Source organism: Dendroctonus ponderosae, unplaced genomic scaffold, assembly GCF_020466585.1.
Source record: "Dendroctonus ponderosae isolate FM_Combo_2020 unplaced genomic scaffold, Dpon_F_20191213v2 Dpon_F_20191213_84, whole genome shotgun sequence".
Taxonomy (NCBI): Eukaryota; Metazoa; Arthropoda; class Insecta; order Coleoptera; family Curculionidae; genus Dendroctonus; species Dendroctonus ponderosae.
In genome coordinates, this window is record NW_026019055.1 from 44611 (window position 1) to 57808 (window position 13198).

General features: G+C 33.1%; 1 protein-coding gene across 1 annotated transcript; it reads right to left on the minus strand.

The window, feature by feature from the left end:
• Positions 1-5792: 5792 nt before the first annotated feature.
• LOC109536100 lies at positions 5793-13185 on the minus strand. The gene is made up of 4 exons (XM_019902180.2): positions 12268-13185; positions 11646-11698; positions 9913-10099; positions 5793-6061 (listed from the first exon to the last, which is right to left on the minus strand). The coding sequence occupies exons 1-4, from the start codon at positions 12289-12291 to the stop codon at positions 5885-5887; spliced, it is 441 nt and encodes a 146-aa protein (XP_019757739.2). The 5' UTR covers positions 12292-13185; the 3' UTR covers positions 5793-5884.
• Positions 13186-13198: the final 13 nt, after the last annotated feature.

Here is a 13198-nt window from a genome sequence, read left to right on the forward strand (position 1 = left end):
TTTACATAATCATTGATAAATTTGAAAACTAATCATTATTTAATTGCAACTGACACGTTTGGCTCAAACCGTGTAAAACCGAAATACCTATGCGTATACAATTTTTATTATACTTGCGTATTTCTTCTCATTGTAATGTATTTTTATTATACTTTTTAGCACCTATTGGCTTGATCTTTCTATCAATATTCTCAATATCTCCAATTGCCCAAAGCATACGCAAATCCTTTCAAATCTTCAAGTGTCCATTAGCATGCATATAACACAGCTATTTCTATTTGCATTGCGAATTCATTGTAATGGTTGCATCTAAAATTTAAATTTCCGCAAACTACACTTATGTACATATATATCATCACGTGAAAGTGAGTTCGAAGATTAATCTGACATTTCTTGAATAATCAACGTTTTAAGAATTTCCTCAGGTAAATCACCAATTCAACTGATACTCTTCGAGGAAAAACGGCGCAAATTTGCATAATTTTAGCTGCCTCGGAACTGCATAGAAAGTTGCTGGAATTTTAGTTAACATGTTAAGAAAAGTGCAAGCAAATAACCAGTGCAAGGAAAATCATCACTAAAAATAATGCCACTAGACTAGGCTAGAAGAAAGTGAAATGAGACTAGTTACATGGGAGAATTTTTGTACGAAATTTGGGGCGTTATCTTAATAATGAAATAAGCGTTAAGCAAAAATTTACAAAAAGCTCTAATAAAATTAATGAGGAATTGCCAAAATTCTTTTAGATATTTAATGACGGTTTCATTTCACGTTTTTTTAAAATCTAGTAAAAAATGACAAAGAAACAATGCTAGGACTGGAAATAAATAAAATGAGAGTAGTTAAACACAGGAATTTATTAATGGAATTAGAGTAAGTATAAACCTCCAGAATTTGCCTTGATAATGCAGCAACCGGAGACACTTTAAGGCGAAGCGCACGAAAAGTTAATAAAATTAACAGACACTGACCATCAATTATTGCCAAATTGTTGAAAATAATAATTATTAAATAGTTAAACGACTATTATGAAGTCTTGTTAAGGGAAGAGTAAACAAAAAAGGCTATTAAGCAAAACGAGAACTAGAAGAAAGTGAAATTAATTGAATTATATAACTACAGCAATTTAATAATGAAATTCAGGATATAAAACCTCAAAAAGCTTCAGGTTTTTCTTTGATAATAAAATATCCGAATACATTCACAAAAAGAAACGAGCACAACTTTCTAAGCTAACGTTTTATTGAGTCTCGAAAAAAAGTACTAATAAATAATGCTAGAACTGGAAGAAAGAGATTAGTAATACGGGAAGTTTCGTAGGAAATTTTAAAAATAAACCCCTAAGAAATTACCAATTTTGCTTTCATAATAAAATAACGGAAGAAACTCAGCTGAAGAACGGCAATGCTCTAAGGACTGATAACTTTTTTTGATAAATTAGGGAAGAATCTTATTAAATAATTAAACCAGGATTTAATTTAAGTAATTAGTTTTTCAATAGTGGGATTTTCGGTCAACGAATGGTGGCAAAATAAAACAGTACTTTTTCGTGGGCCAACGTTTCGACTTTATTCAAGTCATCCTCAGGGCTCTAAAATCGAAAACAGAGGTTTTTAGCCTAGAGCCTGGTGGAGTTTCAACACTTGTGTGTGACATCGTTATACAATACAAATTTAAAAATTTAAAGAGCACACATCTAATCAACCACAACATATTTAATTTAAGGTTTTTTCAAGTCTGACAAAAAATACTAAGAACCACTGCCAGGACTATAAGAACGTGAAAAGGGATTTTTGAATGAAATTTGGACCATAAACCACACAAAAGCTCCAGATTTTGCCTGAAATTGAATTGAATGAAAAACTTTGCTGAAGTTTCTTATTAAATAATCAAACAACTATTTAAATTAAAATATTGGTAAAAAAATAGCCAATGAGCAATAGACGACTAGAAGAAAGTGAAATAACTTAAATTACATGAATGAAATTAAGACCATAAACGACCAGATTTTGCTATATTAATTTAAAAAGAAACTGGTTAAGCTCAGAAAAACTAATAAACTTGCAAATAATACCCTGCAAATAAATGTTTGAAAAACCGCTTAAATCTCTTATTAAATATTTAAACAAATATTTTAGTTGGAACAACTTATTAGGCCTGAAAAAAATGTCTGCGCAACAGAAAATGCGACGACTGGAAGAAAGTGAAATTAGTTTCGTTATATGCGAGACTATAAGAACCAAACATAAACTATAAACCCCCAAAAAACGCCAGGATTTCCTTTTATAATGAAATAACTGGATAAACTTTAAAGCAAAGCTGACTAAAAGCATTAATAAAACTAACCGACACTGCCAAAAAACTGTCGGAAAATCGGAGATAATTCTCGTCATACCTAAACGACTGTTTAAGTTGCAGCTTTATTAACGCTACTATTAAAAAAAGACTAAGAAACAATACCAGTATTGGAGAAAGTAAATGGGGATAAATGAAACTTGGACTATACATCCCTAAAAACTTCCAGCTTTTGCCTGTATGATAAAATAACTTGGAGAAACTTCAAGGCAAAGCTCACGAAAAACCCTAATAAAATTAACAGATACTGGGAATGAACTATTGAGAAATCGTTGAAAATTCCTATTAAATACTTAAACGACTATTTAAAGTTTTATAAACCTAGCAAAAAATGCATCATGTCACATAAAATGGGAGAAATTCGCGTAATTGCTCGCCAGCTGATAGCTTAATTGGCAAAATTCATGTTCGATATCTCTTCAGGATTCCATACCAAAGTTGCATTTTTATATTGAATACTTTGACTCTAGTTGTTAGTAAAAACTAATGTAAAATGTTTATTCATTTAGTCCAGTTCGTTAAAAAAATTACGGCAAGGTTTCCGGGACCACAAAATAAATTTGAAAATATGGAAATGTTACTACAGAACCAGTTCCGAGGTGTGTTAGAATTATGGCACAAATAAATGGCCGAAACACAGCAACTTCAATGGGTTTTAAATATGTATAGCCAAAAGCGAATTGATAGAAAAGCCAGTTCGTTAAAGTTCAAGCGATTTGGTGAAAGTTATTTATTCCAGTGGAGCTTTAACTAGGAAACCGTCGATTTCGCAACTGAAACTGTTATATCATTCATAGATGAGTTAAAGAGCATCCGCCTGGGATAAAGAGTGAACTTTATTCAGAGGCTGAACAAAAACGTTTTAGGAATTTAAGCCAATGGTAAATGAATTTAAAATTTTGAGCTTGATAAGAAACCCTTTGTTGGTTGGCTTCTAATTGCTTTTGCTTTTAAAACTTTAATATCACCCCTAATAAACTGTGTGAACTTTTTGTGGTTGCCGAAATTAATTCTTTGCATCACCCATAAGGATATTTTCAACAAATATCTATGATGTTGCCTTTGTAAATTTTATATTTATCTTTAATTATACTTGAAAATTATCAATAGCCGGTAAACACAAAAGACGTAATTATTTAAAGGTTTAGAGACAAACATATCAGAAAAGTATTTACATAAAACATATTTTGCCTGCTATAAACGAGAAAATTTTAAAGTAAGAAAACAACTTTCATGTTTTACCTCTGAGCAGAGCTTTAACTAATAATTACTCTTTTCTTTCGCGTGTCTTTTCAGAAAATATTCATAAATAATAATAATCGTTCATAATTTTTTATAAATTTCAATATTAATCATGTGATGTAAATTACTGTGATTCACAAGCATTTTTCTAAACAATTAACATTGTTGATTGAAACTTTTAGGCAATCGGCGATAGGAATTTCTTCCTGACGTTTCGCAAGCATGAGTTACTTCCATCTTCAGAAGCATGTTGGCTCCCTGACCAAGAAGACCTAAAAGCACGAAAAACTCATCAGTTTCAAAAAGCCGCTAGCTTAAAAAGTTTAGTTTTACAAAGAATATCACATCCTTTCAACGAAGGCAGAAGCTGGCGAGTTTTTCAGACCGTCGTGAAAAAAATATTTCTGATGTTTTCCAAGCACGGGTGTTTTGGCTCTTTAGAGGTGTGTTCGATACGGATGCGAACATACCTCTGAGGATGCTCTTGAGCTTGCGAAACGTCCAAAACAAATTATCCTTGAGCCGGCCTAAAAGACTGAAAAACTCTCAAGTTTAAAGCAATGGTCACGGAAACCTATGGTTATTTTCTTGCTTTTCAAGCTTCTCAGCTTAGAAACGTCCTATAAACATTTTCAAACAAGTAAGTTTGTATTTTACATATGTCCAAATGAATTACATTTTTATATCAATTATTTGCTTGCTTAAATTTTAATTAGATTAATTTTAGTTAAGAAAAACAATTATTGAAATGCAAATAACGCTTGGAAAACCACGAAAAAATTGAATTTTGTCGTCCAACGCGACATCTAAAGCTACTTCTGTAAAGCATCTGGTGCGATTTCTTCAAAAAATGTTCTGGGCGTTTTTCAACAATTCTTCATCTACTTTCTTCGCTGAGGTAGAGATGGCGAGCGCTCCTTAACTTGTTCTAGACAGGTAGGTTTTTTACTAAATTTTTCTTATTTTGTCCTTATAAGTAGGTTTGGACATACTTAAATTTATCGAACGTGCTAAACTAATTCAAACATTCTACATAAAAAGCCTCAGTATAAGTTAAAGAACTTATTTTGATTGTTGAAACTGGCACAGTATTTATTTAAGAAATTAGATAATCAAACAATCGTTTTTCAGAATTAGGTCCTTTCAATATTTATTAAACATTTTTTACTGCCTGATTGTTTTCGACATGAAACATTTTTTAAATCACCATTTTACCTCGCAATGACGCTCTTAGAATAACTTCAAAAAAATTGATGATCAAATTTGTCAATTGCACAAATACAAGAAAGCAAATAAAGGTTTTTTAACCTATCAGTGCTTAGATCGATTACCCATAAACTAGCCGCAATCTAAGAAATTTAATCTGATCTTACACCGATTTCCACTTGATAAATTAATACCTGCTCGATGAAATATTATCCTAATAAAGCCGAAATAAAACCTCGATCTACGTGCCGAAATGCACGTGTAAATTCACCGTTAAAGTCCATCGGATTTGTCCTAAATCAAACTAACGTTAACTGCACATGATAAAATCAACAGTTGATTAAGCACGAATCCCGATTAAAACTGAACGCCGCTTTTTTCTGGAGAAATCTTAATTTTCTGGTTTCTAGTCGAATTCGAATTTCAGATTAACCGTACTAATTTTTTCCATTTCATTAATGATATCCGAATGAGATTGGCTGGCGTTCTTGTGGTCTCTTTCATTTAAATTTGTGTAGCTTCATTTAAATAATTGCTTCATTTTGCTTATTTACATACGCAGGAGAAGAACTGAATGAAGATACGTGAGTTGAACTAATAAATGGACAACTGAGCTCTTTTGGATCCGTAAATTGGCTAAAATTCTAAAAAAAATTCAAGTTCAATAAGTTGCGTCTTTGTGATCAGTCAGCGGTTGAACTCAAAACTATTGAATATTCTAAGAAAACTTAACTGATTTTTTACCGCAGCTGCCTAAATATATTTTAACTATTTCGGAAAGTTGTTGACGTTCTTTCACAGAAATGTTTTCCTGATTTAATCAACATTTTTAAGAGTGGGTGAAAGCTTTATAACAACCCATACTAAAGATGTTTTAAATTCCTTATTACACTTTTCCCGAAAAAAACATTGTCGGCATTTTATCTTAAGGACATTAAAATCCAAACTAAATAAGTAATTATAGTCTAAATGATCTTAAATGAAGCTATTTTACATATAATTTTCGGTTTATTTTAACAAAACTTACTTAAACACTATTGACTACTTCATATTACAAGACCTTAAAATAGGAGCTAATTTTCAACGCAATGAGTGCGTTTTTGTGCGGAAGTCATACTTCAAGTCGTCCTCTAAATGTTCGGTAACAGGTTTAACTTGCTCGGATTCCTGGAGGTTTACACCTTTCGTCCAAGCGTTAGGCAGAAGGAAGATCGGCAGTATAAATTTGCCTAAAGAAGCTGGTGGCTGTTTAGTAACCTAAAAGTTCAGATAATTGCTACTTTGTTCACTCAATTTACATTTATTAGCTTCACTCATTACCCCAATGCATCTTTTTAGGAGAACACAAAGACAATGGTTTCCCCAATACCAGCGTAAATTAATTCTTAAAATATTTAAATCCCCATTAACTTAACTAGAAAACCCTGAAATTACGTATCTTTAAATCAAGATTGTGTTCACTTAGTAAAGGGCTTAGCAGGTTTCACACACGATCAGTGGTCAAGTCGCCCACGTATTCTTCTTAGGGTCAACGTCTCCCCAATTAAAAATTGATCTAATATGAACCACTCGGTTTTATGGTCGATTTGAGATGGGTTCTGGAGGGTTTCTTAATTAATTTCCGATGTCTATTGATTAAAACTGAAGCACAAGAGCTTAGCTGGGAGCTTTAAGATGGGCATAACCATACGCGCTTGGAAGAAGCAAGGAAATTGGTTTTGTACAGGGTGATTTTTCAATTTGTGTTCACATGTTTTTTTGGAGTTTTGAGTTTGCTTTCGTCATTCGCTTTGTTTTTGCCGATATCGTTTCAGCTCTTTGCAGCTGTAGGAACCTGAACATCTCACAGAGAAATCGAACTAAAGAACAAATAAATTAATTGCAAACAACTGAAGTGACTGTGATCTGACCAGTAAAACAAACTGCAGCCTCAACATTTGCAAGAAATCTTTATAAGACAAACTAACCCAAATTAACTCCATGAAGCAGAACTTTTTTATTCCCTTCCTTCATTTTCTTACTGATTTGCGTAGTGAGAGAGATAAAATTTCAACAGCTCTTCAAAAGTAATGAAGCACTTTTGTTGAAAACTCCAATCAAACCCTTTGAGTTTAGAATGCTTAACCGCGCCTAATTCCAGCTGTAATGTATAAAATACAAGTTGTTCTTCCACGTTCCTCTTTAAATAACATGTTCCTTTATCGGTACCATTAATAACCATTTGATCTATAAATTCTTCATAGCGGACCGCAAAAGGTACCGCCATGGTTCTAGTTCAATTCGATCGCCCACACACTCCCAGACACCCTGCTGTTTAAAAAGAAGATATATGGTGGTACTTTTCCTAATTCTAATTTTATTCATTTTATTGCCTGCTTCGTTGTTACAACTTCCCATCGCATTCAAAAAGTTACACAAAACGGTTCTGCCTTGTCCCTCTGTATGGTTCAAGTTAAAAGTTACTCCGCCTGGGAAAATGACTTTATTTGTGGCTTTTCTGGTTTGGGAATCGGTTAGATTCTTGTTTGTTCCTTAATTAGGTTTGTATTGCTGAATAAATAATGTTATTTTAGTATTATTCACCACATGATCGTTGCTTCGAAGAGCCAAATTTACAATAGTCATTTTAAATTGAATATTTTTCAATATTAGCGGTGCACAGTGTCACATTTTGGTTTTTCTTCTTTGAAACTCAAGCAACTGTTCAGTATCTAATCAATGAATCATCGTGATTTTTTTAAATGAAGCTTAGGCAGTCAGGAATGTTGTAAAAATTTTTAAAGGCCAATTAAAGACATATACTTGGATCCGGACAAATTGGCGAAATTGGTAACTCTCTTAATACGGGCCCGATTTCGACCATTGAAAATTCGTTCGAAAGCGAGTGATTTGATCTAAAAATCGTATTTTGCAAACTTGAAATCAGATAAGAGACTTAAATGTATGTTTTATGTATGTAGAAATGTTCAGAAAGAAAACTGGGTTTTTCGAAAAACGTACGATTTTCTATAAAAACTGCATCTCTAAAAATTGCAATCGATTGAAAAATTTATGATGATTTTAAGGTCGAAAAGACGATTTTCTCAATCCCGAACAAAATAATGTTACCTCGATTAACTCATTTTCAAAATAGAACACCAGATTGTTGGCAAAGTGCATTCTCGACACATTCACTGTATATAAGAAAATTTGCATTTGCGACAGTTTGGAACGAAATGGACTCTGATATTGGCAATCGTAAATCTCTCAATCTTGCACATTCTTCCACTCTTTACCTTGTAACTTGGTCAGGTATCAAAATTTTTCAGAATTTGAAAAATTCATTAAAAGCCCATAGACTTGGCGTAAAAATATGTTTCAGGACCAAAGTTCATTTTGATCATCGCTTTAGAGCCCGGGGAGTTTAAATTATCAAAGATATTTGCAGCGCTGGTTGTTTCTGGAAACGGCTATTTTGGTACACGTTTGGCAGCACAAGATTTTTTCAAACCCTAAAACAACTTTTTAGGAGCCACTCAAAGGTTTTAAAAAAATTGTAGTAATTTTTTTTGTATTTTGGAGCGAACTCATAGTGTAAAAACTTTTAAAAAATTGTATTAGATTTATACTTGACTTGCTCATAAACGTTCTGTGACTTTGCCGATTTTGCGTGAAGCCAAATTCACAGCAGATATAAATTGAAGATTCCGCTGTAGGCAGCTGAAACCCTTATCAAAATATTGCCAGTGGTTCTTTAGAAACGCGCTTAAGGAGAACCTGGTGCAGAAAAGAAAACTGCCCTAAAAACATTCAAAGGTCAAAATTTTTCTCTGAAGGAAGCCGTCCCTTTGGGAAACCCAAATTCACACCATATAAACTGAAGCTTTATCTGTCGGTAGCTGGAACTCTTATCAAGATGTTGCCAGTGGTTTTTTTAGAAACGCGATTCCGAAGAACCTGGTGCAGAAAAAAAAACCGCCCTTTAAGACGTCCAAAGATTAAGATTTTTTTATGACCGAACCCGTCCTTTCAGAAAGCCCAAGTTCATAAAAAGATATAAATTGCGGATTCATCTGTCGATAACTGAACCTGTATTAAGATATTGCCAGTGTTTCTTTGGAAACACTCTTACGAAAAACATGGTATAGAAACAAAAACCAGCTCAAAATCGTCCAAATTTCATAAATTTCTGTTGATTATAGCCATTTTCTCAAGGAACCCAACTTTACACCGGATATAAATTGAGGATTCGTCTGAAGGAACTTGAAGCCCGCAGTCAGATATTCCCAGTGGTTGATTAAAAACGCGCGCAAGAGAAACATGGTGCAGAAGCAAAAACCAACTCTAAAAACGTGCAAATTCATACATTTTTGCTGATTACAGCCGTCTTTTAAAGGAACCCAAATTCACAACAGATTTAAATTGATTATATCAAGATACTGGCAGTGGTTCTTTAGAGACTCGCTTAAGAAGAACCTGGTGAAAACCCATCCTAAAAACGTCAAAAGATAAATATTTTTTTCCTAACGAAACCCGTCCCTTTAGACAACCCAAATGAGCACCAGATACAAATTGAAGATCAATTTATCGATTTATGCATCCCGGGCGTTTCTTCAGAAAAGAGAAATAAGATTAGGAACGATTTCTTGAATAATATATATATATTGAATATTTTCGAATGACCATATTTAATATTTTTCCAAAATTCTTGGTTGTCTAAGCTTGATTCAGAAGAAATCACCATGATTTATCTATTAGATCAAAAGTTATTTCATTTAAGGTCACGAAAAAACTTTGATAACGGCATATTTAGCACGTATAATAATAAATTTTCTATTTAAATGTTTAAATAAATTTAAAATGTAAAATCCTTTTACATTTTACGAATGTAACAAATTAAACTTCAGAAAAATTAAGGACCAAATTAAGGCAAAAATACCAATTTAGTCTTGATCTTCATCAAAGATCTTGTTTTTCCATTTTGGCTGCTTTTCACTGTATTGAGCTTTTCTGCCAGTCGTCATATTTGTGTTCCCCTCTCAACCTCAATTGCTTTGTTGAAAAATATTGTGAAAATTAACCCAAATCAAGGCAAATAAAATTCCAGAGAATTTGAAAAAAATAGTTACCTGTGGTGTCAACAATCGGTATTTTCCCGCTTTCGGTTTCCTATAAGATGGAGCATATCCACCCAAATATCCACCAAAGTGGCTTTCAACCGGTGCGGATTTCACATTGAGATCCTCCAAAGTAAAGTAGGGTTTCTCCGTTGCCTTTGAGTAAAATGAATGTGCATACGAAGGCTTTTTAGCAACCCTGAAATGAAAATTTTCCGTTAGAGCAAATATTTCCGAGGACGAAGATGGTGCTTCCAAAAGATCCAAAATGTGCAAAATGAACAACGACGGTGCCAATGGAAATGTTGTGCAGACGTAAGGGTTTGCTCAAACCTCATACTTAGTGATATAAGTGGGAAATGTTGGGCCACTCTCAAAGTACTCTTCTTCGCTTGCTTCGCTATTAATCGGATTAATATAGTCGACTTTTGAATCTTTTGGAACCAACAGCTTCTCGTCATCGTCCAGATATATTCGAATGCGCTCGTAATCTTCCGAAGGGTACCTGAAATTATATAAATCTAACTTTCTGTTTTGTATTTTTTGAAGAAACAAACGAGGAAATATTATTATTTACTTATTGGGAAAAGCGGGGAATTATTGAATTATCTTTGTAAACTCCTGGAAAAATCACCCTTCTATGTATCTTCAATACGAAAACTAAGTCCTCTTGGTGATTCCTTTCTGCATTCTATTTCTGCTAGGATTGAAAATTACTTAATAAATAACACACTCTTTTCACACCTTAACAGGTAAAATTAACGTTTATGGCTCTAATAAAACCTGAATTGAGAGACATCGAAATCCCGGAAAAATGTGTGAAACAGCTAAGATAATATTAGCTCATTAAAGCAAAACAGTTTATTTTTAATGAAATATTTCGTTGCCTGCTTAGTTCCAACAACGTAGAAAACCCTGTTGTCCCAAATTCCTTCAAAATTTGATGGTTTAGTAAATGATCCATTGCTTCGAAGCAGTCCATTACGCCATTATTGTTTTTATTACTTGTGTGTTTTCCTTCTAACGAGATTTTAAAGACTTTCCCTTGCCCGCTAATTTCAGTTTAAACGACAACACGAATCACTTAAGCACTTTAGAGATGTGGTGAAAGGGAGATTTGATGCTGATAGAGCCATTACTCGCTTTTTTTTCACTCAAAGCTCACTTTGTGGCATGTGATTAAGAACAGCTTTGTATAAAAAGAATGAAAGCTTCAGTTTAACAAAATCCTAACTTACATGGAATTTAATTAGTTCCTTCTATTGTTCTTATCAGAAAACTAGTGTATGGGATACGCAATCTTTCACGACAATATGTAATAATGCGGGTATTCATGCCAAACAATAAGAATTATTTACTAAAACCTGCTTATTTTTGTGGAATATTTCACCTCATTTCGAAACACATCAAAGAACGCAATCTTACATATGGTATGTCGGTTATTCCAATGTCGCAATGTGAAGTCAAAAGGAACAGAAGATGCGGGTTTTTGGTAATTAAAGGCTTTCCAAGAAAGGAACTTTATTTCAACATATTTAACGAAGGTTCCAATACTTCGCTTTTTCAAAAACCAATGCTTTCTAATTATTTATAAGCTACTTTATCTATTGTGCTAATTTGCGGTTGCACACATCAGGTGAAGATGTTAAAAAATTAAAATAGAAACTTTAATATGTGCTCAAAGGAAATATACATTTCAAATCTGAAATATTAGTTTATTAGCAGAAAGAAATGTTACTACTTACCCAAATCCATATAATGAACTATCGGCCTTATTTTGATGAATTATCAAACAGACCTAAAAATGTAAACATTAAAACAAATATACTATGAAAACAAAGTAAACACCATGTAAAATAACGCGCCCCAGTCATTTTTGGTTTATTTTACACTTTCATGCAGAGAAAAAGGTATTTTCTGAACCGCATGAGATAAAAATGATTGAAATACGTTACAAAAGCATAAAAGTTAACAATCTATTTGCCTAATGAAAATTATTACATAGATGATTAGGCAGCAGATTTCAGAAAGTAAACGAAAATGAAAAATCTATCCCAAAAGAATCTTCAAATTGTACTAAACACTCTGATTTCCAGACAAGTTCCCCTTAATTTGAATTTGATATGAATATTCGAATTATTTACTGTGAGCAATCACAAAAAAGCTCAATTGAATAGCGCCAGAATAAAAGACTGCATAATACTTAAAAATTTAAATTAAATTAAAAATTTTAATGCAAAAAAACGTTCTGAAGATCAATCATTTCAATCTTTCATTTATATTAATGTTTTAATAATTGCCGTAAAAAAGTAACAAGTTAATTACAATTATCACTAGCATGCAATAGCAGATAAACAAATCACTCACCTGCAAAACGAAAACGATCTTCATATTGTTTTAATGATCGCAAAACTGGTTCAATTGTCGATTGTACGCGCTCTTTTATTACACTAGTTAACGAAGAAAGCTTCATTTAGTAAAGTTCAGCTTGTCGCTAAATCTACCACTTTTTGAAGTCTCAAACCACGAATAATTACTCATCGACGGACATTGTTTAAATGCAACATACGCGAAACTTTGCTATCCTTGAAAAGACGCAAATCTAATAACACTAGGTATCAATGAAAGTGCGAGTTGATCAGTCCGGAGGTAGTCGAGAAGAACTAATTGAAGTCAATTATTCCGCTGCTTTTCCCATAAAACGTTGATCGGTTGTTGAGACGAAAAAAGCCCGGAAACAGGCTCCTGTACCTCGATGGATCGGCAAAAGAACTGCGAAGTTTGCGAACATAAATTTCGTAAAAACTATATGTATTCAAAATGAAACATGTCGCTGAATTTACTTCCCATCACATGAGCACCTGTTGCGTATTGTGCAATCGGCAATATATGCAATAGGTGTCGCAATTGGAAAATTGCCTTAGAGGAAGCATAAGTTGACAAAATTACACGGATGAAACCAGCCGACCATTTAATAGGAGAAATTCATATGTGGCTCTACGAAGCCTAAAACCAATTGCATTTTGCTGTAGGTTTTCACTATCCATTGATAGAAATATGCAATGAATCGTTAGTACCAGGCTCTCTTTTACCAACAAGTTCTGAGCCTTTAAAAGCCATTTGATAAATGATCCTTTGGTACTTGTAAATGCCTAAGTACATAATTTCTAAGTGATTTTTTATATTGTCATATAGGTGTTTCAAGTTTACTACACTTATTTTACTAGCTTGTAAACTTATAAATAACCAAAAACGTTTATTAGTAAAAATTTTCAAATTTTTATGATTGGCACTACCG